The 23637-nt window shown below is 30.4% G+C and overlaps 2 protein-coding genes across 5 annotated transcripts in view; one reads left to right on the top strand and one right to left on the bottom strand.

The window, feature by feature from the left end:
• LOC130898056 (uncharacterized) overlaps positions 1 to 3913 on the bottom strand; it is a 12102-nt gene extending 8189 nt beyond the window's left edge. The window contains exons 1-4 of one of the 4 annotated variants that reach the window (XM_057807091.1): positions 3809 to 3913; positions 3284 to 3543; positions 3077 to 3234; positions 2794 to 2971 (exon numbers count right to left, since the gene is read on the bottom strand). In XM_057807091.1, coding sequence (XP_057663074.1) covers positions 2794 to 2971; positions 3077 to 3234; positions 3284 to 3517 — 570 coding nt within the window. In that variant the 5' untranslated portion in view covers positions 3518 to 3543; positions 3809 to 3913. Of the gene's footprint in view, positions 1 to 2793; positions 2972 to 3076; positions 3235 to 3283; positions 3551 to 3607 lie in introns of all 4 variants that reach the window. The other 3 variants (XM_057807090.1, XM_057807089.1, XM_057807092.1) reach the window with 3 other exon arrangements.
• On the top strand, positions 3862 to 23637 carry LOC130898055 (MMS19 nucleotide excision repair protein). Its single transcript, XM_057807087.1, has 12 exons — positions 3862 to 4036; positions 4094 to 4296; positions 6805 to 6985; positions 7331 to 7533; positions 10527 to 10670; positions 14514 to 15071; positions 16781 to 17474; positions 19490 to 19641; positions 20683 to 20786; positions 21812 to 21956; positions 22938 to 23108; positions 23412 to 23637. Exons 1-12 carry the CDS (start codon positions 3940 to 3942, stop codon positions 23598 to 23600), a joined length of 2841 nt encoding a protein of 946 aa, XP_057663070.1. The 5' UTR covers positions 3862 to 3939; the 3' UTR covers positions 23601 to 23637.

Raw genomic sequence — 23637 nt, 5'->3', positions numbered from 1 at the left:
TGCTTTTTTTAGCTCAGTTCACCTCAATTATTTTAATGATGAAATCACTTGGAGATACATTCCCTAATAATACATATTGTACATGGTCTTATTGATTATTAAACTTAAATTAACTTAAATTAAAAAACGACGTTTTTGACTCTTTAATCAGACAATAGTTCTGTTTATATTAATTTCTCCAACTGCTCCAGTTCGTTAATGGTCAACGCGTATTAATTATGGTTGACATAAAATGAAGTAACAGACAATGGATAGAAGAGGTAAGGAGAACCTTTTCTGTGTTACAGAAAATGTCCATCAAATTCTTTACGTTAGAGAGGCGCTACTATCGCATGAGTATAAATTTTAAATAAAGCGCTAGAAATTTAAGAATAAGGACAGAGAAAGAAAGAAGTAATTGACACTTTCTTTCTTACAAATTCACAATACTTAATTAACATTCAGCGTTATCTCACAGTAGTTTTTCTAGGTTATATTTACAAAATTATTTTGTACTACGTGAATAGTTTAGACTTTGTATACCAATATTTAATTAACGACTCTAGTCATTTAAAATATAAAATTTTCTAACACTGCATACTTCTCTCTACCTAAAATAACTAAGTTCATATGATATCTAGTCTGACAGGAGCGCCATTCTGGTCAAATTTTGAATTATAATTTACCGTCTACAAGCGAACAATTTTTAAGCTAAGGTCCCATATGAGATGGTCCTCCTTACCTCTACCCTCCATATAACAGACTAAGAAGGGATTTCTCCACTGATGCACCTGATATATTACTTGTAATTGGCTATCGAAAAAAAGTTTCTATAAATGCATTTAAATGGTCCTTTCCAATATAGACCAAGAAAGATTGTACCGAGGTTCGTCCACGATTTTCTGATTACTGCCTCTTCAAGTACTACAAGAGTGTAGAAAGTATTTACGATTCGTGGAAAACTTCTTAAGCGGCCATTGACATTTTCCTGAGAAAATGAGATTTTCCAAAAAAAGTGTCGTGCTCGGATTTTCTGATTTTTAAAATATTTATAGAACAATAGATTATCATAGATTTTATTAACAATTTTTTTTGGAGGTTAGCAAAGGTTCTAAGCGCTAAAATATATTTATATGAAAATGCAAGGAGAATCATCGATTTTTTCTTATTTCTGTCTTTTTATATCTTGAAAAATCATGGACTCCAAGGCCCAAGAACAGTTACAGACTAGAAGAACTCCTGCCAACATTTTTTATGATCATTTTGAACCAAATATATTTGATTGGTTTAGCAAGCAGGACTGAGATAATTTTCCTTGAATTTTCTTAAATATATTGTAGCCGTTAGAACCCCTACAATCCTCCTGGTAAAAAATTTTGTTAATAAAATTGTAAGTACTTTCTACACTCTTTTAGTACTCCAAAAGGCAGGAATCAGAACGAACTTTGGTGCAATATCTCATTGTCTAATAATTGGGAGTGCACTGATGGCCTGTAATTTATTTAAGTTTAAAGGGTATAAGCTTTCCTTCACAAAGCTGATAAGACAAGGGACAATCTACCAGTGTAAATTTCAATCAATGTCAAGGTATAATAAATAATTCTTTCTTATTTCTTAGACCTTTTGATATATTTATGTTTCTGAATCTTCTTGATTTTACATCTCTTCTGTTTCAAATTTTTTTTTTAATAATTTTTGAATGATAGATAAAATTGACGATTGTAGATATTTCGATACCATGCACATTTTGTTTTAAATAACCTTTGATGATCCGGTTTTGGAAAACATTTTCTGTGATAGATTTCCTTATGTATCCAAATTACTTCTTGAGTTTTATTCCTTGTCAAGATATTTTCCAAACAATAATGTTAACCTTTGTCAGAAATTTATTTAATCTCGTGTCACTAAAGTCTCAAATCTATAATTGATGTATGATCAAATTTATTTTACAAATTGAGATTTATCTAAAAAATTTAATTATGTCACTAAAGTTATCAGAGCAATATGAAATTTTCCTCTATGCAAGTTAAATGTGCAAAATAAACAGATAATTAAAGTAGAATACTTCCATAATTAAATGTTCCATTGTTCAATGATAGAAAAAATGTCTTATTTTCCTATTCTTGCCCGGAATTGGAGACTTTTACGCCTGTTTTCTGAGAGTTAAAAAAGCTTCACAAAAAGACGTCACATAGAAATGATTTTTCCAAGTTTTTTCAGTGGAACACTATCATTGTGGAGGAATTATCAACTTGTGTAGCCTCGGTAAGTAAATAACTAAGTGCTCGACTGTTTCCAATTAAATACTCAATTTTTTTGGAGACGTCACGAAAGAAAAAACTTTTCTCATTTTTCTCAACAGAGTCATTTCACTCGGTAACGCATGCAAAAAAATTCATATAATGTGAGCAGTTGATTAGCATTACTTGAGCACTTAATTATTCAGCCCCTAACAAAGCTACACAAGCGTATAATTTCTCACTAATGATGGTATTCTGCTGAGAAATCTCAGAAAGTCATTTTTTTTCGTGATGTCTCAGATTAATTCATCTAGTGTGCAGCAACGTCTTTTTGAAAAGCTTTCAGAAAACAGGCATAAAAATTGCTAATTCCATGCAAGAATGGAAGTATTCTACTTTCATTATCTTTTGATTTTGCACATTTAACTTGCATCACTTTCTTAATTTTATTCTAATGTTAGCAGAATAGCAAATTTCTCTAAAACTTGAAGAGTGACATTTTAATCTCTTCCAAATTAAATTTCAAAACTAACAAGATCAGTAATTGGTGAATTAATTATAATATAAGCCTTACCACATGATCAACCTCAATTCTAGCTGTCCAATCACCACCAGACAAACCTCCTGGTCGTTTCACAAATGATGTTACAAGTTTAAAAGGTCCATCAATAATTTCTTGAATACCAAAATTAGAGCCATCATGTTGTAACCAACCATATTTATTCAAATTATCACCTTGCTCACACCAGTGTCTTCATTGCAATATTTGATAATAGATAAGAAACAGAAAATATGCATATGAAAATTATCAATACAAAGTTATTAGTATCATGTAAGTAGAAAATAATAAAGGGTACCTTATGCCATCGCCTCCCGGACCTAGTCTTTGAGGAAAGTACCATATAAGACCTGTCACAAGAGAATTGGGATCCCTCGTTTTTAACCCAAAATAATTTCCTGGTCTGTAGCTACCCCAAAATAAATCAGGGACATCTAAACCGCTCTTAGAAACCACCTAAACAATTCAGTTAATACAAAAATTTATAAATAATGATTAGTATTACCTTTTTATAATCAAATGGCGTATTTAATCTAGTCTCTAAATATCCCATATATCCAAAACATACAGATATACTAAGTACAATTATAACTATAAATTGTTTCCAATAATCTAATAGACCTTTCGGTTCAGAAGACTGAATTTTAGAAATACTACTACCATTACTACTGCTGCTGTTAGTTCCCTTATCAGTTTTATTGCCTCCTGAATTAGCCTGAGATCGACGTTGACGCACCATATCTTTGAAATTTTCAATAACCTATACTATAAACTAATTTTATTATAAATATACATTGGGAATCGACTAGAATAAAATTATATGTTTAACCTTAGCAAACATGAGTTATTTTAGCGGTCTTAAATACAACATTATTGTGTTCGTGGCAAGATAACCAACCACTTGCTGCAACTATCATGATTGGTGAATAATTGAAAATTTGAAGAATTGATTTGTTTCTGCTTTATCACATTAAAATTAATTACACTTCCTAGTCGATGTTCTCTTACTAAAATTAAGGATGCAATATACCTACAATTGTCTTTCAAATAATTGTTTATATGTTGTCAAAATGTCAAACGCTTGTCTATTGTCATAACTCATGTGGTCGATGCGGTACATAGGTTATTGTAAATTTATATGGTTTTTTTGCAAAAATTGATATGACAACATCAATTATGGATTTGAAACGTCTCATAGATCAGCTAGAAGATAAGGAAGATTCGATTTTTAGAGAAAACACTTCAGAAATATCGAAAGGTAAAGATCAATAGATATAAAATATTTACTTAATTAAAACACAATTACATTTTGTAGGCATACTAGAAGATAAAATAACTATCCTTAGCTTAATAGAACAACTGGATCAATTGCTTACCGACGAACATGCCTCTAAGAGAGAACTAGGTACAACTATATTAACCGAAGTTTTAAGAGGAATTCCACTGGATTACTTAAATGTGCCACAATTGGAAGTTTTAGCTTTATTCTATAGCAGTAAGCTCGAAGATCATCACCAGGTAAATTTAATACAATATCAATTATAGTCAGCAAAATGGATTCCCATTGCTATTATTTAATCTTTAGTTTGTAGTAAGATGCATATATAACTATATTGTCACGCTTTTTCCACAAATTTTTCACCAGTAAATTACTTTTCACATAATAATTTTCAATTTGAGAACTGTATAGGTCTCAACATGTGGAAATTTAACACGTAATTTCTAAAACAAATGTTGTATATGTCCAAGATACCAGTTGTTTATTCAATAGAGATTAAATGTAAAATGAACTCTTTTTCATGGGAAAAGGTGCATTGGCATGGGAAATTTAGTATATCTGTATAACAACAAAGATTTTAGTTTATCTACAGTCTCTAAACATGATAACTTTGTTATTGAATTGCAAGTAAGAGTGTAATTGTGAATGTTAGTATAAGGTAACCAACCATTTATCAACACCTAACCAGTTATTGACATCCTTTATGTTCTCGAGCAAAAATAATAAACAGCAGATTATATATAATTTTGTGGCATCCATAATTTCTCTATAATGTATGACATTGTTATCAACTACAATAGCTCTGGATCTGCTATAATAGCAGCATTTCACAAATGTTCTGCAAGCACCTAAAATTTTACTTTGTGATTATGATAGTAATTGGAGAAATTAAAGTAAGTACTTTTGAGAATTTTAATTCAAGCCTCTAAAAATTGCAATTTAAAACCTACATAATATATTTATATGGTCGGGAATTGTTAGGGAATTGAAGTCAGAGTTAACCTTAAACATGAAATATGGTATTAAACTGATATGTCAATTATTGAATTACTGAAAATGGTGTCTTACCATTCATTTACAGCAGTGTAAATAATTGGTTTTGACATTTCTATTGAGATTCATATATCCTTTTTTTGCTTATATTACGGGCATGTTGCCAATATTCTCTGTAATAAGTTTAATATCAATTTTCAATATTGGGTATCCATAACTGGTTGTAGTGTGTCCATAATTAAACATAAAGTTTTTGTTTTTTTTAGAGATATTAGGCCTATTAGAGATCAATTTGTTGCAGAAAATGATGCTGTAGCAAAAAAAGAAATAATTTCGTGATACGAGAAAAATAAATAAGTTCAGAAAAGTTTTTTCCGCGATTTACTCACAATTAAGATCTAAAGTCTTTTGCATCAAATCAGAATAAAAATACAGCAGCTGCTACATCTGAAGTGTGGCGATCATTACACTCTAAAAAGGAAAATGAAAAAAATGAAAGTTGGAAGATATAGAACAAAGAATGAAACGAGGACAAGAGAAGGTACAGGACAAAAATAATCTTGAGATAGCCAAAAATATATCAAAATTGAATAAAAAGTCTGATCTCAGATGAAGAGAGACAGAAAAGTATGAGCAATTTGGGCGATGTAGATATATATGAGAGTTGGCCAACTTTCTGTTAAACTGTCCAGAGAAAAAATATTTGTATAGGAGATTATATTCTTGCATTTTTTTGGGGAGGTAAAAGAAATAAGAAAAGTTCTAGATACATCTGTACAGTTCAGAAGGTTTTCAAACAAGAAATTGAAGTTACATGTATGAAATTGATGAAGAATACATTTCTTTTATCAGTAAAAACTCGATATTGGGGATTTTACCAACTCCTACAATTCATAGAAAAGGCAGACATAATATGATATTTCTTTACCTGTAAACATTCTATTTAATATTTTATGATATTTAAAGTACATATATTGTTTATTTCAATAATTTGTTGATAACTATTGTTGTTTAGATAGACAAGCTTTATATTTTTAATTTGGAGAAAAATTACTATGTATGGTCATATATGGGATGTCAATAAATAGTTTTCCATAAACATGTGATGTCAGTAGTAGGCTTTTTGTAGTAAAATTTTTCTGAATCAAAAAATAATTTAAAAAACAAAATAAATGAAAAATTATTATAGTATGTTTACAGTGAAATATTTATAAAATAATTTACCGATGAAGAAAATAAAAAAAATACTTTCTGTAATGTGTTTAAGATTATGAATAATCTTATTATCTAAAAGTGTCAATAATTGGTTGTTTACCTTAATGATACTAAATAGTGTGTTCAGTATGAACACTAACTATTCTAGATATCTCAACTTTTCGACTATCTTAACATGTTCTTTGGCGTTTTTTATTTCCTACGTCTCGTAAATAGTTTTCTTTTGTTTAATCATTTTCCGATTAAGTATAGGTTGGTTAGATTCTTTCATAATTGATAGGTCTTTCCTGAGTTTATCTATTAAGGCTTGAAGTTTTCTTTTCCAGGGTGGATCTTGGTTTTGTGGTTTTGATTGTTTATTAGCTTCGGTTGCTTGTGAGGATGTTACTCTGTTTAATCAGTTCCTACAAGTATTGGAAACCATAATTTTTCATTGTCACAAACAATAAAATTTCCAATAATAAAAACCATATTTATTTTACATTGATAATTAACATTTCCGTTAGTAAAAAATGAGTATAACGCAAATTATATTTTAGGTTATTCCTACTACTTTATTAGGAATCTTAACATTAATTCAATTTAAGAATTTTCCTGGGAAAAAGGTACCAATTCTACTCAATGCTATTTTCAAAAATGTTCCCTGTCAACAACAACAAAGAGCAGATAGGTACCATATATATCAGATTTTTGAATTTTCATTAAGGGAATTCAAAGAAGGTAATTATTCATCATATTAATCAAATAATTGGTAACCAGTAATTACTATAATATTAAAAACGGTACTTATCTCAAAATAGACTGATAGTATGTATAGTTTAGTATGTATTTGTATATAAAAATTACCGCTTTGCTGAAAATCGCAAAAAAGTTATTTCTTAGACCTTTGACCTTGAATGAATTTTTTTCCATACATATGAATGAAGGGGAACTGCCAAATTTTATTTTTAATTATATTTTAAACAAGTTTACTGATTTTCAACTTGGTGGGAATGTAGCTTCACTACTATTATTTAGTCTAATTTGGCCGCACTACTTATTTCTTAAACAAACTGATGATTTTAGAATTACTGGCGTTGAAGTTAGAATTTGTATATATGGTATTGATGACCGTAGATGGGGAAAGAGATCCTAAAAATTTGCTGTTCCTATTTAAATGGATGAGGCTGTTCCTTAGTACTTTTTCCCTTCAGCATCTAACTGAAGATATATTTGATGTATTGGCATGCTACTTTCCTGTGGATTTTAGGGCACCTCCAAACGAAACAGTAAGAATCACAGTTATATATATATATATATATATATATATATATATATATATATATATATATATATATATATATATCAAGTAATTTATACAAAAAATTATACTAACTCCCATTAGATACATTTGGGTGAATTTTATCAATAATTTCCATATTAACAAAATTCAGTGTTTTTTTGAAAATTGTCTTGCAAGTTTTCACATAATTTCTCAATATTATGCAATTATAAAAATTCTATACAAAAGATAAGAATAATATTAAAATGGTATTTTGGGCACTCATCAGTTGTGACTAGATAGTTAGTTCTCTATGAATGAGATTATTCAAAATTTTGAAAAATGTAGAAGTATTGAATGTAGTGAAAGTCAATTAAGAAATTCAGAGATAGAGAAATAAATGTTTGAATTTCTGCTCAAACCAACGATCCTAGTTCGGGCTAAGGAATTTCAATTTTAAAAAACATTTTCTACAAATCTATGCTTTCCATGCATCATAAATGCATTCCATCTGTTGCAATATATTGATCTCCTAGACCTCTTTGTTTAATGAAAATTCGACAAGAAATAAATATTTGGAACTGGTGCAAATAGTGGCGTGCCCAGAATTTTGCTCGGGGGGCAGGAACCTCTGGGGGACCTGGGTGGTAAAATTAAATAAAAATGTTCTTAAATGGTGATGTTCTGGCCCATTTGCCCTCTGTAGCCTTTTAGGTAAGTTATTTAACTAAAAAGAAATTATTTACTTACATAACATTGAAGTCTAAATTATTGTTTGCACGAAATATTATTATGGTGAAGTGTTCCGAAAACTTTCTTCGAATAACATTATAACAAGAGAAAAAAACATTCATTACATTAATAAAAATAGACAATATTGAAAGATATTTTATTTATTCATACAATATTGTTTATTTCAGTTTAAACACACAAGGAAAAAACCATTCATTATATTAATAAAAAAATAATGAAATTTATTTATTTATTTAATATTGTCAATTTTAGTTTCAACATTATTTGTTATGGTTATACATGGTTATTATTTTTACAGCTTAATGCTAAGCTTTTGTCGTTTTTTGTTCTGGGGGGATTCAGTCGCTGGTCTGCACGTCACTAAGTACAAAATCATATTGTCCTTACAGATCTCTTATTGTTAACTTTGATAAGTTCCAGCAAAATGGTTCTCTTGCTCACATCATACGTGAGGTTAAAGATTATTGGGAAATAATTCAATAAATGTTATTATTTCTCCATGTGTTGTGCTTAAGTGACCCCATAGATCATCGGAATTATTTCCAAACTAATTTTTTTATATAAGATTATTATTTAAAATGAAATGTGTATATTTTCATGAATTGAGAGAAATCATTTCCAACTTTAAGGTAGAATTAATGCTGACTAGCTGAGGGATGAAAATGTATCTGTGTAATAAATTTGGATAATGTTTAGCAAAGAGGGATGGATTATTTGATTGTTATTGATTTTAATTACATTTGTGAAACTTACATCCCTCTTCCTAGTGTGACTTCACATATTTTGCAAATTACATTTAAATTATTTTTTAATAAAATTAACATCAAATCAAGTAATTAACAAAACAAAAAACGATCAATTATATTAATTAAAGAAATTAACGAAACAAAAAATATTAATAGAATTATATTAATTAAAGATATAAACTGATATAAACTTGAGTCCATGGACTTTGAATCCACTCCTTTAAATCATTTATAACTGGCATAAAATTCAATATTTAGGCAATAGTGTATTGCTAAAAATAATCCTGAATTAACCCCCTAATGGTTTATGGGTTTAAGCTAGGGTGGTAATAAAATTAATTTTATAATTTGCATTAAGGATGAAGATAAATATATTTGAATGTCAATTTTTGTATTAGTAATTTTCAAATATGTTTCATCAATATTAGAATCTTCATTATCAAAAACTGCTTCTGTACTATCACTATATGCTACAATCTTCAATATTTCACCTGTTTTATTAGTTTGACTATCATCTGTTATTGTAAATTTTTTTCTCGTCATCAAAAAAATCTTCAATTATAGTTGGTTCATCTATATCATCAGGAGTGTTTTTGTTAAGCTCCATTTGATCAACTTTTTTATTTTTTATAGCGATGGAATCTTTTTCTTTTTATTAACCTATATATATATACTTTTCAATAACCCCGGTATCTTCAGTTATATTTTTCTTATTTTCAGTATATCCAGTTCTATCAACGTCGGTACTTTTAGTTTTATCTTCATGTTTTTTATCACTTTCAGTGATATCTTTTTGTGTCAATTCATTTTTTAGTGGTACTAATGAATTATTATCACTACTAGTGCTTTCTAATTCCTTTGTTATATCACTATTATTAATTATATCTTTTTTTTTCGGTTAGTATACTATTTTTTACACACAATATATCAATATTTATTTGATTTTCATCGATATCTTTGTCGGAATTGTCTTTCAACATTCTCCAAAATATGATATTGACACTGACAATTTGTATAAAACAAATACATTTATCATATCTCGAAAATCTTTTGAAACTCACACTTATACAAGGTGTTAAGAAAAGGTTATCTCGTCTCTAGGATAAATATAGAACTGAAAAATATTTGGGGTTCGCTCAGTAAAAAATTTTCGTAACGCCATCCGTATTCAAGATAAAGGGCGCCGAAGAAAAAAATTGCGTACCGTTTTCGGAATATTTTGATTTGAAAATGTATGTAAGTAATAACCGATGCTGGTATGAAGTAATGATAAATGTATTAATTATACAAAAAATCACAAGATGAAACTATAAAACAAGTTATTAGTCTTTTTTTATCTTGAATACGGATGTTGTTAAGAACAATTTTTATTGATCATACCCCAAATATTTTTCACTTGTAAGTTTTTTATAGATTTTACATTGAAATTCTTATAATCCACCGAATATTTTCCAATACTGTTTATAGTAGTAAAATATGTACAGATGAATATTTTTTTCAGATTATAACTAGAGAAGCTTTAGCTGAAGCTTTGGCTCCATGTTTGTATGCTATTCCAGATTTTGGTGAATCAGGTGTAACTTTGGCATTGGAAAAATTGGATTCTTCCTTGGAAATCGCAAAAACAGATAGTTTGAACCTTTTGGTATGTAAGAATCATGTTTTTAGTCTTATATGCCTATCAGTTTAGTTACGCCTTAGTTTGATTACTATATTTTCTAGTAATGGGCAGTGGACCATTCAGTTTGAAAATAATTTCCCGTTGCCTTTTCATAAGTTATTGTAGGGTCTGGCGGTATGGATCTCCAAGTAGAATAGCTCCTACGAGGAGAGTTAAGAGCTTTAGCATTGTACAATTTACCCCAAAATATATTTGAAATCAGATTTTAATTAATAAGATGCCAAATTAGCTTTGAGTATAAAAAATGACCGTTAACGAATAGAGATTTATTCATGTCAGATATTATTCAGGTCAACAAGACTTCAGAGAACTCTCTTCTACATAGCTTCATTAAACACTAGCAGTCTTTTTCTTTTATATAACACGAAACCATTGAAAATTAATACTTGCACTTCTGAATAGGGCTAAGAAATCTACTAACTGAATTCTGTTTTAAAACTACTCCTACTCATTCGAAAGTCAAAGATCAAGTCTGATCTCTATCAGTCGTGAACATACAAATTGAATTTGTTGCTTTGGCTGTCTACCTCGTAGAAAACAATCAAATTTTCATGTATTTAAATAGAAAATGCAACAGTTGTATTATAAATAGTTTATGAAATGCAGCCTGTTATCTCTAACAATCAAACACCTGGAACAGCAAAAATATTAATATTAGCCTTTATTTCATTAGTTTCATACTTTATAAGTTTGACATTTATCAATATAGTATTTTTTGGATGTTTTTTTTAGACTTCGCATACCATATACAGTGTGTGCAGAAACTCTTCTGCACACAAATCTGATGTTCGAATATCCCATCAAAGAAAACGTCATGAAGAATTTTCTTATTTTTTCAGTAACGAAGATGGCCTCTGTTTTTTCTATGACTATTTGAAGAAATCGGTATTCCATGTTATAAATTGAATGGGGTTTTTTTATTGACAGTTCAACTAAAAGTCTGAAAGCTGTTTTACTACATGATGGGAACAGATTTCCATCGATTCCATTATCACATTTCGTACATCTCAAGGAAAATTACAACAGTATTAAAATGCTACTAACTGCAATTAAATATATGGAATAAAAGTTGGCGATTTCATGATGGTGTGTTTTTTGGCAGGAATACAAGGTGGTTATATTAAATACTCCTGTTATCTATTCCTGTGGGATAGTAGAAATCATGCCACCCACTACATACAAAAACATTGGCCTGCACGTACTGAGCACGAAGTAGGAAAATACAATATTAAATGGAAAGTAATTGTCTATCTCAAAACTATATTAATGCCACCATTGAATATTAAATTGGGTCTTATTAAACAATTTGTAAAGGCTTTTAATCATGAGTCTAAAGCAGCGTTTCTCAAACTTTTTTGATGGCGGAGCCCCTATATATTCTGATCAAATATGACGGAGCCCTGTATGGTATTTAGTTGAACAAATGTAAAATAAGTAGGAGTAAAATTAAAATAATAAAACCAAGTAAAAATGCATATTTTTATTTTTAGTGTGTATGTAACAAGACGAATGTGATGAATGATATTGTATTTTATTTTTACAAATTTCTTGAATATTTGGCTTTATTGAAGATAGCTGTAACCTAATATCTGGTTCGCAACCAAGCGGTTGCGGTACTTGCTTTTGGTGAAAATATATGAAGAAAATCTCGTTTCGTACAGGTATGTGCTTACAAATGGTAAAAGGACGGAAATATCTTTTTTGTAAACTCTGGATACTCTTCTTTAAGGCTGCACCAAAACTCTGCTACTGGTTGATTCTTCAACTTTAGTTTTAGTGAAGAACTGGAATTCAATTCTATAAGTTTTTCGTATTCTTGAAAGCATAAAGTTGGAGGCTTTTCATTTATAAGAAAAGGATTTTTAACCCATAAATATTTTTTCAGATTGGTACCCAATTCATTAGGAAAGTACTGTGTTACCGAGCTTCCCATGTTTCTAAGATGATTAGCAATATCAGTAACTATTTCTTGAGGTAATTCTTCTGTATTTGTCTCTTCACAAAATTCCTTTAATGTCGGAAAACAGTCAAACTCCTCACTTTCAACGCTACTTAGCCAAAATTGTAATTTCCTTTTAAAATATCTTATTTTATCATTTGCTGTAAACACTGTGATCTGTTTTCCTTGAAGTGACAAATTAACTTCATTAAGTTTAGAAAATATTTCTGTTAAATAGGCAAGTCTAAACAACCAGTGTTTATCAATTAATCTGCTTTGTAAATCAAAAGGATGTTCCAAAAGAAAGGCGTGAACTTCAGCTCGTAATTCAAACAATCGAAGTAGTATTTTACCTCGAGATAGTCATCGAACTTCCGTGTGAAGTAGTAGAGAAGTACACCATTACGAGAGGAAGCTGTGCGGGTAGTAGGGATGAGTAGCTTGGTTCCCGGAAATTTAGTCGCGATGGATCACTTCACCGAAGCGCAACGTGCATTCTACATTAAACATTATTACAAAAATGGCGATTCGTGCGCTATTGTTCGGCGTTTGTTTCGACGCGAGTTTGGATTACATGACATAAATCAGTGTTCGAGGGAAAGTGTGATTCGATCGTGGGTCAGAAATTACTGGTTCAATTCTGAATCAGAAGCCTACGGGACGTCCAAGATCAACAAGAACAGAAGACACAATTCAACAAGTTAGAGTTTCAGTTCAACGTAATCCTGGTCTATCGACTCGAAAGCGATCAGCTGAACTTGTGGTATCCAGAACATCTTTGCGTCGCATTTTGTCGAAAGATCTAAAATTACACCCGTATAAAATTCAACTTGTGCAGAAATTACAGCCAAATAATTTAATTTTAAGACGAGCTTTTGTTGGAATAATTGCCGTTACTGGGCTGCAGAGAGCCCACGTACAAAACATCAAAAGCCTCTGCATTCGCCGAAAGTAACCTTTTAGGCGGCCATATCAGCGCACGGAATTATCGGACCCTATTTCTTTCAAAATCAACAAGGGCAATCTGTCACTGTAAATTCTCAACGATACATAGCCATGTTAACAGATTCTTTCTTTGCGCAACTGCAACAATTTGAAGCTTATAATCGTACCAAAAGGTTTCAACAAGATGGCGCGATATGTCATACTTCTAATGCCTCTTTGGCGGTCGTAAACCAGATGTTTGCTGGAAAATTGAGGTGACATTGTATGGCCGCCTAGAAGTCCGAACCTAACACGATCGGATTTCTAATGTGGAGGTACCTGAAAAGTAGAGTCTACTCCAATAACCCAGCCATGCTTAATCAGTTGAAGACCAACATCCGAGAAGAAAAAGCAGCTATTCCCCGCGCAATGTGCCAGCGAGTTTTTGCCAATTTGAGATCTAGATTCGAGGAATGTTTACAGCGCGATGGTGCCCACCTGGATGATGTTCTTTTTAAGAAATGAATTTCCCAGATGTATATTTCAAATAAAATAAAAAATTGTATGTGGATTATATTTAGTTTTTTTTATTATTCTTTAAATTCGCAAAACTTTCTGGCCCACCCTGTATATGCAGTGCGAGTAATATCGACAAACTATTCTACTAAATTTAACAGCGCCATTGCCTAAGGGTGCGTCCTTCCTTAATGTTGAATTATAAGTTTTACAATTATGTCAAACAATTAGAACAATGTGAATGAAATTTTTATTAATGGATACTGTGACAAAAAATTATTTTTTATATTTATTCACTCAATCAAATCCAAATTATTTTCAGTTTTCTACCTAACGGAGCCACCTTTTTTGAAAACATTCTATATATTTATTCTTGACAAAGTATTTTTAAATATTAGGAAAAATGTCTTATAACTATATTGTTTTAGAAAGAAGGCTGTGCTACATATCCAACCTCAGTGTATATAGAAAAATCATCGGAAATATGGTCACTGATTCAAAAAGAAATTTTAACTGGCAGTTCTAATGAAATTATATCACAGTGTTTAGAAACACTTTCGGCAATTATTTCCAAAATTTCAGAGGACGAAACAGATAGGTGTATAGATGTTATACACAACATATTTGACACTTTGAAAGGCAACTTATTACCAGACTCTCAATTATTTGAAAAATCATCAGTCATTTTAGTATATGTTGCTGTAGGATCCCAACGATCGTGTAAATATCTAATAAAAGAAATAATACCGATTTTGACCAACATTTACAACATGACTGCATATAATGATCAACGGTCCCTTATTGTTAAAACTTTAGTTGAGTTCACAAAAGTGCATTTGAAATATTACAAAAGTCTAATGAGTGAAGAAGTTCCCGAATTACAAAAAATCCCTGTAATGTGCTTAGAAGTACTCAATTTTGGAGAAAATAGTAGGAAAATTGCCTTTGAGTGCTTAAATAGTTTGATACCATATTTAACAAATGAGGTTAGTATAAAGCTATTTTTTTAATTTTCTTTTTATTATGGTGTTTGAAATTGTTGCCTAATAACATATTAATTTATTTACTGCCTCAAAACTCTTGCACTAGACTAGTTAATATTTATTAGAAACCTCCCCTTTACTATAACTCCTCAATACCTTCATTCAAAATTTATGAGACTAATAATTTCCATTCAGTAATAAATTTTTGTTTAGAATAAAAAACAAATTCACCCCTTTTTGTGCAGGGATTTTTTCAATTGTATTTAATTTACTTGGACTGGATGGAATGAACTGTAAAGAAAATTATAAGTAACAAAGTAACAAAAGGCAGTAAAGACTTGGACTCGGACAACAAAGGAAAGCACACGCCACCACTTGGGCAAGTCTCACAGCTTGTCTTATGACATCAAAAAGGTCAAACCAAAGCGTCTGATCGGCTTCTTAAAGAACATCGTCTTTTGGTAATGTCAAGTTGGGCACGATGGGCCTATCAAAAGGCTTATGTTTAACGGCCCTTTGGCCAATAACTATGCTACTATGATTACAGGCTTGTGTCATCAGTATCAACTACTTGCATGTATATATTTGAATAGTTCATTTAATGTTTTAACCTGCGTGAGTCCGACTTTAATCTTATTAAAATATAACCTGATATCGATATCGATGAATTTATAGTTACCACAATTTAATTTATTTGTGTTAAACGTTAGCTCTGGGTTGACTGCTTTTCTGGAGAGCGACATTCTCATATAGCAGTTCGTTGGGAAGTGCGTACTTTAGCAGGTTCTTCAATAGCACGCGACAATGAAGCCTCGATAGTTGACTTTTGTTAGATCAGCTATTCATAGAAGTTTAAAGCATTTGGGATTGAATGATATCGCTTTTATGAATCAAATTTGAGTGAGGACAGCACGTGAAAATAAAAGTAATTTGTTTTTAAAGTCAAATATATGTAAATAGTAGGACACTTTTTATTTAATTGAAATTATTTGTTATATATGTAATGTATCTTCGGGCTAACCAATGCTGGTTGACTATATTCTTTGTATTACAACATTAAAACAACTTTGTGAAAAACTATTTATTATGCAAGACAATAATTAATTAAACTTGGTTTCAATAAACCGTCTACCGTACTCGACGAATGTCAAACTATTAAGAACCTCGTATCTGCTTAAAAACCGCCTTGAATACCAAAATCCTATTGTACACAATAAATAATTATATTTATGGTCGTTAAAGTCACATCAATATAAATAAAAGTAAGTAATTTGATACGTTATTGGAACTTCAAGTGTCTAAGGGACACTTGGAATCGCTTAACTATGACGTTGGTTCCCATTAGGAGTGGTTAGTGTACAATAAATCGTGACGAATATAATAATAAATTGACGTTAGGTAAATTTATGGGCACATGGACACATTTTATCATTTAACTAGATGATTAACTGATCCTAATGGTTCCCAACACAAGATCCCTGTATGGGTTACATTCGTGCAATGTTAACTAATTTTAAATAGGAATTTTTTATGTCAGAACAATATACACTGTAAAATTGGAAAATATGAAATGAGAAAGGTTATTGTCTAACAATAGATAGATGATATTTATTCTGGATTATTTTCTTTACTTTAAACTTAAATAAATTTATAACATTAATCTCAATTATAAATTCTTTATAATCAACATTTTTTCTCTATTTCTTTTACAGTTGAAATCTACAATTTATCCAACTCTACAGTCTTCAATTTTCACAAAAGATCCACCAGAAACTAAACAACTGTTTTTACAGTGTCTTAAAACCACTGCCGTTTATTTTCCAGATGAAGTGAAACAAAACATACTTGTAGAATTAAATCCTCAAATTTCTACTTTAGATTATATTTTAGAAGCATTGATCGTCTTAATTAATTTGAAAAATTTCCGGCAGTTTGTTATACAAACTTACTTAGAAGCTATTGCACGCCCGGCGTTTTCTAAAATTGCAATAAAAAACACAAGATATTTAATAGAAAAGGAACAACAAAACCAGGAACTGTTAAAAGAGTTGATAGAATTAAATTTACTACACAACCTTATAGAATCAGCGCTAGTCAATGACTTTACAGACATGGACATTCTAAAAGATATTTCTGTGATTTTAAAATATTTAATGTGTTCTCAAGAAAGTTATGTTCAGAAAGAAATTCTCGATAAATATTTCGAAATTATTTTTGAAAAAATTCAACACAATCATTCAATTTTAGCAATAATGAATGGCTTAGTATGTGGTTTAAGACGAGATTTAATAGTTGACCAAAAACTGATGAACGTTTGTTTTAATTTAAGTACAGGAAGCGAAAATAATGACGTTAGGTTAATTGCCTCCCAATGTTTGGCGAATTTAACTAATAAAATGAAAGATGGTAAGTGTTTTTTTTAATCTATGATTAATTGAAATGTTTTTCTTATTTATTTATACGATTTCTATTCGTGGGGTGAATTAATGGACACTTTCTCTTACGTCCTTGATTTATTTAAATACCTTATACTACACTTAACTAACTTATATCATTACTATCACTTAAATAATTTATTAAAATTCTTCGATTACTTATTGTGCTACAGAAACTACTTATATATGCCCCAAAAGAATTATAAAAACTTCTAGAAAGTAAAGAAATAAAACAAACAAATAAATAGACCTTCCTAGAAATTATTCAAAAAATTATATAATATATAAACCGCCTGTTATAATAAAAAGCTATATAAAAAAACATCAAACGAATTCGGGGTATTTCAATCATACATCGTCGACAGTGAAAATGAATAAATTTAGTAGTTGTCACTTTTTCTTTCCAGTAGTTGACATAGGTATGCTTAGATTAATATGTAATGAAAAGAAATACACAAATCACTGGAATAAGTACAGCGAAGAGTACTTCACTCTTCCCTGTGCCTTCGCTGAATTTTAGATTTTCGTATTAGCCCAACAGGGCCGGTTTAAGGACCCATTTCGCGAACTTGTTCATAACATAATTTAGACTCTAGATTGTTTGGGGCGTTTGTTTAGCTTTTCAGCCATCCGCACCTAGTTATAGGTAGAAGATATTTTATACAGGACTGTGCTTCTCCTTGTTCTGTAATTTTTTTGAGTTTCTAGTCCCACTTGTTAAGATGTTAGTACTTCTCCTTTTAGGTACTGAAGTCTTTTGATGAAGTGGGCAGGACAACAATTAACTTGAGGCATACAATCGATTTTTATAACTTGATTTTCTCTTATGAATCATGATAAAAATACTATTTCGACTATAAAAGTGCTTGTAAGAAAGGACAATTATGACCAATATGGCTGCTTATTGAGAGATAAACCAAAAAAAATACAGAAGTCAATTTTTTTCTGATGTTTGCCTAAAAGTGACATAGAAAATTTTATTTAATTGCCACCAATGCTATTGGTATATAACGTTTTGAACTCCCTAACTTCTGAAAAGAAAATCCACGGAACTGAAAAAGGTGTTTCTTTGCTCCAGATGATTTATATTTATTGAAATGTAGGGCTTCTTAGAGTTGTGCTGGTTCTTGATTTCGTCCAAGCTTAGGGTTTTTCCTCTTTAAGCTGTTTTCTCTTGGCGGTGAGGTTAATTAAAGCTGACACAAAGTAACTATATCAGAACTTAAAAAGAATTTAATTAATTTGAGCATATATGGAAGCCGTGAGTGTAATCATGTCGCTTACCGGATCTCAGATAAGATTGTATTTATACTAGATTATAATTTTACCTTTCACTGATTCAATAAATATTGATGAAATGATGCTGAGTCGTGTAAGATCAAAAAAAAAAAATTTGTTTATAAATGCCTTTACAAAAAATTGATCTTTAAAAGGGTTTTCCGATAGAAGGCAAGAAAGGAGTCAGATAGTTTAGTGAGAGTAGCGTGTTTAGAAATAAATTATATTTTTGAACATGATCTATTAGACATTGTGATGGTCTGAAAATAACATGTATTCATTTTATGTTATTAATTTTAAATGGGTACTTGGATTCGAGAAGGGTTCTTAGAATGACCAACAACAAAAGCACGCTTGAAATAATTAGAATATTGAGCATTAACTATTCCTAAGTGGATGTGAGAAAAGTTTTCATATAACTATAATGAGGATTTCTGTCTCTGTTTAAGAAAAGTATAATTATTCTCTAATAAATTTTTGAACGCATCATTTCCAGTGTATCGAAATTCTCATTTCTGTCCTGCGTTTAATTGTCCAGTCCTTCATAATAAGTTGTAATATCTTAGTCTTACTACGTTGTGATTTGATTTTTCCTATGAGTCTGCTCCGTTTCGTTGCACACCATTAGAAAATAGAATCTGCAATATTCTTGTAATCATATGAAATTTGTTTTGGTCACATTATTTTAAAAATTTAATTCATTTTTAGAACAAAATTTGGTCGAATTCTTAACAAAAACGAAAGAAGAAAGTTTACATTTGATGATGTCCTCATCTAAGAATATAATTTTAACATTGTCCTGGATAACAAAAGCATTATTAATGAGAAATCATTCTTACGGGCTAATATGGTTGAATTGGGTAAGAACATTTTTCACTCAATATGTATTTTTTATGATAAAATTATAAAAGAAAGTCATTTTAAATCAGAAGAGACCTAAAATCAAGAACATTTAACATATAAAAAGGTATAAGAAATTATTATACTATATTATGAGCGTTCTCTTATTGGGAACGCTCGCAATTGTAAGGAGAATTTGGAACTACTGCTAGTTTTGACGTTATTACGTCTTATCAGAGCAGTTTAAGAACCCTCGTTCGGGCTTGAGACCCGACCTAAAGACAACGTCAAAAAACGATGTTAATATCGACAAAAAGGCGATTGACATCACGCTCAAATTTCAAAGGAAATATAATTCCATATTCGTCGAGGCATTAGCCAGGAGAGTAGTTGTTTTCTCCTTTGAAGAATGGCAGAATACATTTTCGAAATATTGAATTTCGAAATTATATCAGAGGTGAATAGTAGAAATCCAAAAAATAGAGTCTAATGAGACGAAATTAATTTTCAAAAAAGATTGATAACTACCCTAAGAAAAATCCAATTACTGTCATCAGAAATTGGTTGATAAAATATTTTTGTCTCTGTTGGCCAAATTGAAAAGGAATGGAGATCCTAAAATTAATACCTAAATATTTCACTTTGTGATTAGATATTGGTGGAATTAATTAAATTCCTACCATTTTGAAGTAGTAGTTCTATTTATATTTCAATCACGGACAGTTTGCATATTTTAATTAAATTTATTTAGTTACAAGTTGTAACTTATAGGCATGTTGTCATAAAAACTTATCTAAGTTAGTATAAAAAGAAGATCGTTATTGAAGAATACTTCTCCATCGCTGTCTCTAATTTATATACCAAGTCCTTATCGTCCTTTTAAGGCAGATTTTGTTACATGTTGTTGAATAAGAAAAGAGGTAGTAAGTACAAAGTGAAAAAAGTATTATAGATACTCCTCGTTTTTCTACTGCTTACCCAAATCTTATGTGCTATTTAACTTCTGATGATATATTCTTTCCGTTTATAACTTTGCATTAAAAACTATTTTTTTTTTGTAGTTATTAGAATTATTAGAAAAATACAATGAAGTAACCGAAGGATTACGAATTATCATGAAAGAAAATTTTGATTCAATGGGAGATGATGTTTTCTGTTATAGATCGTAAGTAAATGATATTTGAATCAATTAGTCACTCATATGTATGGTCAATTAATGGAATTACGGTGAAGAATTGTATTGAAAAAATTTATATTAGTTATTCAGAATTCAGTTATTTTCCATTTTAACTTTTAACAAAGAATTCACCCATGGCTTCCTCCCCATTACATATTCACATAAACCATAACTAGAGCTCTAAAAAATTGGTATTTTCATATGGAAATGAGATTGAAAGAATTTCTAATTAGAATTTCATTATTTCACCCAAAACCAAAATGTGACAATTTTCTTATACTAAACACAAAATAATAAAACATTTATTACATGTATTTGTCACTTACATTGTTATTTGAATGTTTTTATGGGAAAAATTATACATTCTTCATCCACCTCAATGTCTGCTTTAAGCGTTTGATAATTTTCCAATAGTAGTGCATCATAAATTCTTATACAGGCTGGTCTACATTAGTTGATTATAAATATTCAGTAAAAATGGGTAGGGTAGGTTACATAATACTGCAACCTTTAAGGTTTATATTAGAGCTGGGTTTGACATCTACAGCTTTCCATCAATTTCCAGAATTCTGATGTACTTGAGTATATGTGATAGTTTCAAAGAAGTTAGATTTTCGCCTCTAAAGGTTTGTTGTACGAAGCTTTTTATGTGTATGCTTGCAATAGCGAGGCATTATTTATAGAGCTAGGTGAAGTTACATCCTTCCTCCAAACTGATTGCATTGCCCTTTAACGAAGCGTGATGAGATGTAGCTGGTTTTTCTTAGACCCAAATGCTTTTTGGGTCCAGCTGTGTGAATCTTTTCATTGATTCAATACAGAGTGCTTCCGTCTTATTCCGAACTTTTTTTTTCTACAGCAAACAAGGCTCTGGACAAATGAGCGATGTGGGTGATCTTTTTTAGATACAAATAAGTATTTATATGATCTATTCGCTGATTAGGAACTCGGTTAGATATTTAAAATTTTATAGTTATCATTTCTTGTATTTATTTTAATATTTTTGTTTTTAGACCTCTCTATAGACAGAAAACATTCGTTTATGCAACTAATAAGATAGCAGACCAATATGATAACGATAGAACAGTATATTTAACAGCTCTTGGTTATTTGTTAGAATTTGCTCCTTCGCAGGCAGTTGAACTTCAATTTCCAAAAGTAAGTAGCTGTTGTGATTCTTTCATAAATTTATAATTAATTAATTTGAGTTTATAGATAATAACACCTCTAGTGGAGAATAATGGACACTATTAGGTTTCACATTTTCTACAGATTTGGCATTAAAAACACACAATGAAATGATGATTGGTAGAGCAATTTGGAGGTGTTTACTTAAGTGGAATAAGTTCACAAGATTATATTCCAGTTAAAGATAATTACCTGTGATAAGTGTTTATATAAGATAGTCATGAAATATGTACATTACTATGTAAAATGTACATATTTTATGACTAAAGTAAACTGTTAATCTTTATTCTCTGAAGACAGTCTAATTGTGAGAACCATTCTGTCAACGCGTTGAACCAAGTCATCTGAAACGACAGATTTGCGCCCTTGGCCCCTTTTAGCATGCACATAATTACGGCCATCTTCAAACTTTCGACACCGTTCACGCACAACACCATCATTCATGAAGTTTTCCCCATACACACGAGTAATTCTCCGATGGATTTCTGCAGCACTATGACCTCAGCCTGTAAAAAACGAATCACTCTTAGCGGGAGTATCAATAATGGCGGACATGTTTACGTGACTGTAGCACAACGCCGACAGACGCGTAAATGTCAACAATGACGGAGTGTGTAGTACGAGACCTTAGCAGTCGCCTACAGTGCATGCCCGTGTAGCGTCTGCACGGAGCGATCGGATATTGAAAAAAAAACGGCCGTCGCATATAGTATCCAAAATAATGAATTCATTCCATTTGGTTTACACACTGAATATATACATTAGCGTATACCTTCGATTTTGAAAAAATTATAACAATAAAATTTTTTGCTTAGAGGTATCCAAAGAATTTTTAAAATAAGAATTTGGTTTAAAGACTCAAACTAAAAATATTTTAACAGCAAAATTGAATAACAACTTCAAAAATTTATTTCTATAAAAACCAAATAATATTTATTCTTTTTTTTTTAGATTTGTAGGTATGTTTTATTGTGTTTAGAAAAAAGTAATGAATCTCAAATATTACAAGTCATTTTAAAAATTACCAACACAATATGTAACAATAATAGTGCCTTAATAGAACAACATTTGGAAGATTTTCTCGATAGGATATTGAAACTCACGCAGTTTCAGCTGAGCCTGGTAAGTCTATTTTATATAAAGAATTCTCGACACTTTTTCCCACCATCTTAATAAACTTTATTGGTTAAAGCGAAGGTGACCAAAACTCACTTGAGCCGAGCAGAAGAATCACCAGATATTATTCTTGTAATATTACTGTATCATCTATGATTATCTGTTCTTTTATAATTCTATGTCAGTTTGTGTTTGCAAAATGTGTATTAACGCGTTGGATCATTTAAAAATTTTTGTCCCAATACACTTTTGTATTTGTTAAATTATTTTATATTAAAATGTCTTACGACACTGTGTTTTTATTTTCAGTTAGTACGAAGGGCAGCATTGCAATGTCTTATAACGTTTACAACAACTTTTCCCGTATATAAATTATTACCATTCAAATTGAAGGTTCTTCGACAATTGGGATTGTGTGTAGACGACAAAAAGAGACTAGTACGAAAAGATGCAATGGAAGCTAGATCTTTATGGTTCCTTTTAGATGCTCCAGTTTGATTTTTCATAGTTTATCAATTATAGTTTTTGATTTTTT

This window comes from Diorhabda carinulata, chromosome 9 (assembly GCF_026250575.1).
Source record: "Diorhabda carinulata isolate Delta chromosome 9, icDioCari1.1, whole genome shotgun sequence".
NCBI classification, from domain to species: Eukaryota; Metazoa; Arthropoda; class Insecta; order Coleoptera; family Chrysomelidae; genus Diorhabda; species Diorhabda carinulata.
The sequence above is the reverse complement of the archived record's forward strand: the minus strand, read 5'-3'. Positions and strand labels throughout refer to the sequence as shown.